The sequence below is a fragment of the Bombus vosnesenskii genome, unplaced genomic scaffold (genome assembly GCF_011952255.1).
Source record: "Bombus vosnesenskii isolate JDL3184/JDL3185 unplaced genomic scaffold, Bvos_JDL3184-5_v1.1 scf7180000014051, whole genome shotgun sequence".
Classification (NCBI taxonomy): Eukaryota; Metazoa; Arthropoda; class Insecta; order Hymenoptera; family Apidae; genus Bombus; species Bombus vosnesenskii.
This window is the reverse complement of record NW_022883342.1, coordinates 1,460-5,114: the sequence shown is the minus strand read 5'-3', so window position 1 is coordinate 5,114 and position 3,655 is coordinate 1,460. Positions and strand designations below refer to the sequence as shown.

At 62.9% G+C, this 3,655-nt stretch overlaps 2 protein-coding genes across 2 annotated transcripts; both read left to right on the top strand.

Moving 5' to 3' along the window:
- The first annotated feature begins 246 nt into the window (after positions 1-246).
- LOC117239471 (translation initiation factor IF-2-like) lies at positions 247-2,022 on the top strand. The gene has a single exon (XM_033505029.1). The coding sequence runs from the start codon at positions 247-249 to the stop codon at positions 2,020-2,022; it is 1,776 nt and encodes a 591-aa protein (XP_033360920.1).
- A 2-nt stretch (positions 2,023-2,024) lies between these two features.
- Positions 2,025-2,852, top strand: LOC117239470. Its single transcript, XM_033505028.1, has one exon. It carries the CDS (start codon positions 2,025-2,027, stop codon positions 2,850-2,852), a length of 828 nt encoding a protein of 275 aa, XP_033360919.1.
- Positions 2,853-3,655: the final 803 nt, after the last annotated feature.

The window sequence follows — 3,655 nt, the reverse complement described above, 5'->3', positions numbered from 1 at the left end:
TCCTGCCTGGACAAGGAGGAGTTAAACCAAACCAACAAGTGTGAGGTTAGGACGGTGGAGCAGCCATATTAGGACGCGTGACAACAGCGCCGCTACACGGGCTACTCGAGGAACTACCCAGACGCAGCCATATTGGCGCGTGCGTCGAAGCGCGTTGCGCGGGCCACTTGAAAGTGACAACGACTGGCAGAGTGGCAAGTGCTGACCGAGCGACATTTCCCGCCCAACGGGGAAACGGTCGCATCCATGGCGAAAGAGAAGGAGGTAGAGGAAAACGCCAGGGGACGGAGGGAAACGGAACTGGCTGCGGAGCCGCCGCACGTTAGCACCAGGAGCATGACGAAGGCGATGCCGCCAAAGGAGGGACCCTCCCGCTTCACGCTGGACAAGGAGGGAATATGGACTGAGGAAGCAACAGAGGAGGAGGAAACCCCCGCCAGAGAAGCACCCCGAGCGAAGAGGAAGAAGGCCAACGAATCCCCCGAACTCCCCGCGGACCCGGCTGAAGAAATGAAATCAGCCACAACGGCGGACATAGGATCCGAACTGATTCGCCGGGCCGCCGAGGCGGCCAGGGCTGCCGAGGCGCCCCGCGGCCACAAGGTCACGCAGGGGAAAACCCTGAAGGAGGCGGCGAGAACCATCACCGCGGGCGTGACAGAGTTAGTGAGGAGAACGGACCCTGTCACCGATGCACTCGCTATAGCGCAAGGACGCATAGCAACACTGGAGGCGGAGGTAGAGGCACTCCGAAAAGAGCCGGCCTCGCGCCCCACCGCGGATGAGAACAGCTACAGGGCGCGTCTCGCTGTAGTCGAGCACCAAGTAGAGGAGATGAGATCCTTGCTGCACCGACTGGAGGAACAACTGCAGGGAACAGAAAAAGGAGAAGGAAAGGAGGTCGCCCCTGCCGCGAACACGAGAGGAATGGAGCCTGGAGCCCCAAGCGCCCCAAGCGCCCCAAGCGCCCCAGAGCCCAAGGGAGGCCGAACAGCGGACACCGAATGGCAGACCGTCGGAAGGAAAAGAAGAGGAAAGAAGAAGGAGGCAGGGAGGAAGCAGCCGGCGAAGCTGATCCCCGAGACAGGGGCGGAGAGCCAGAGGAAAACTCCGGAGAGTGGATCGGTGAACACAGGAAGAGGGGGAGGCAGGGGGCCCCTCCCGCGCGCACCGCGGACGTCAGCGGTAACAATAACCCTGACGGACAAATCGAGCCAATCCTACGCGGAGGTGCTGGCTGCGGCCAAGGACAGTGTCTCCCTGGCCGAGCTCGGCATCAACACGATGAGGATGCGGAAGACCATCACCGGAGGTGTCATCTTAGAGGTCCCTGAGGACCAGGGAAGGGGGAAGGCCGCAGCGCTCGCAGCACAGCCGACGCGGGCTCTGGACCCGAACGAGGTCCGCGTGGCGCCCCCCTTCCGAGCCGCGGAGGCATGGGTGTCCCTGATAGACATAGCGGCCACCAAGGCGGAATTCCAGAACACCCTGGCGAGGGAGAGCGGCTGCAAGCCGGAGGGCATCCGGCTGGGAGAAAGCCGCCTCGCCCGCAACGGACTTGGCACCGTATGGATACGAGGCCCTGCCAGTGCAGTGAGGAAACTGGCCCAGGCTGGAAAGGTCGCCATAGGCTGGTCGACGGCGAAGGTCGAAGCCATCGAACGGAGACCGTTACAGTGCAACAGGTGCCTTGGGATAGGACACACGGGAAAGACCTGCACCGCCAAGGAGGACAAGGGGCACCTGTGCTTCAGATGCGGCGAACCAGAGCACCAGGCGAGAGCATGCACAACTGCGAGCCCTAAATGCCTGCTCTGCGAGGCGCTTGAAGCACCGTCGGTGCACAGGATGGGGGGACCGGCCTGCGCCCCCGCGAAGAAAGGAACGAAAGGAGCCGCCCGCGGATCCACGGCTGCAAGAGGCAGCGAGAAAGGCTCCCCGCCGCAAAGCGACCCTAAGCCCGCGAACAAGGAGGTAGGCACGGAGGAAGCCACGAACAAGGAAAGGCCATCAAGGAACTGAGAATGCGCATCCTCCAGACTAACCTGGGAAGGTCAAAGCGAGCACAAGACCTGTTCCACCAAACCATCCGGGAGAGCACGGTTGCCCTGGCGGTGGTGGCGGAACCATACAGAGTTCTGGATGGCCCGGAGTGGGTCGGAGACACGGACGGAATGGTTGCCGTCACCTGGACATCAACGCCCAGGGCGTTTGCCCACGGAACCCTGCTGGAACGCGGCAACGGGTACGCCGCGGTCGAGTGGGCAGGGATGATGGTAGTGAGGGTGTACGTGTCACCCAACAGCGGACGGGCAGCGTTCGAAGAATTCCTGGACGGAGTTGGCGACTGCGTCAGGCGACGACTCCCGCGACAAGTGCTCGTCCTGGGAGACTCCAACGCGCACTCCACGGAATGGGGGAACGCCAGGACCAACGCGCGCGGCCGCACGCTATCAAACTGGGCCGCGGGACTTGGTCTTCTGCTAGTGAACAGGGGCTCGACCAGTACCTGCGTGACGTGCAGAGGGAGCTCCATTGTTGACATAACATGGGCCTCCCCCGAGGCATTCAGGCGGATCTCAGGCTGGAGAGTGGCCGAAGGGGTCGAGGCGCTGTCGGACCACCTCTACATATTCATGGAGGGGGACGCACCTGGACCTGGAATGCCGACGACAAACGACGGGCGCGGCCCGCCGAGGGGAAGGCACGCGCGCCCATCACCCAGATGGAAAATAAAGGAGGGGAACGAAGACCTACTCCGGGCGGCTGCTATAGCAACAGCTTGGAGCTGGGAGGCCTCGACAACGACGACCGAAGCAGACGTGGAAGAGGAGGCCGAGAACCTCCGCTAAGCCATGACAGCAATCTGCGACGCATCCATGCCACGAGCCACACCAGGCACGGTACGAAGCAGAGCAGTTTACTGGTGGAACCCCGGCATCGCGGAACTGAGGACGAGATGTGTCCGGGCCCGAAGACAGTACCTAAGGGCCCGCCGCTGGCGACGACGCGACGAAGAAGAAGTCTCCTTGCGCTACCGGACGTGCCGCGCGCTACGGCGCTCGCTACAGAGGGAAATTAAAAAAGCGAAGGACCGTGCCTGGTCCGAACTGGTCGAGACAGTCGAGTCGGACCCATGGGGGAGACCATACAGGACGGTGACACGGAAACTGCGCGCGAAGGGCCCCCTGATAACGTCGGAAATGGAACCTGCACTGCTGACGCGGATCACCGGAACGCTCTTTCTCCCACAAGAAAACAGAGCGGCGGAACGGCCACGGGAAACGACACGACCGCTGGAATGGAGGGACGACTGGGAAGTCACAGAGGAGGAGATATGGGAGGCAACCAGAAGAATGACCGCCCGCAACGTGGCACCGGGCCCGGACGGAATCCCTGGCCGGATCTGGGGGGAAGTGATGGGGGTCATGGCCCCCAGACTCCGGCACCTCTTCACAAGATGCCTGAGGGAGGGAGTCTACCCCCGGGCGTGGCGGACAGCGAGGCTGGTCCTGCTCCACAAGGAGGGCCGACCGACGACCTCGCCGTCAGCGTACCGGCCGATGTGCCTACTGGACGAGGTCGGCAAACTACTCGAGAGGGTAGTCGCCGCCCGCTTGGAACGATACATAGCGGGCCAAGTGCCAGGTTTGCA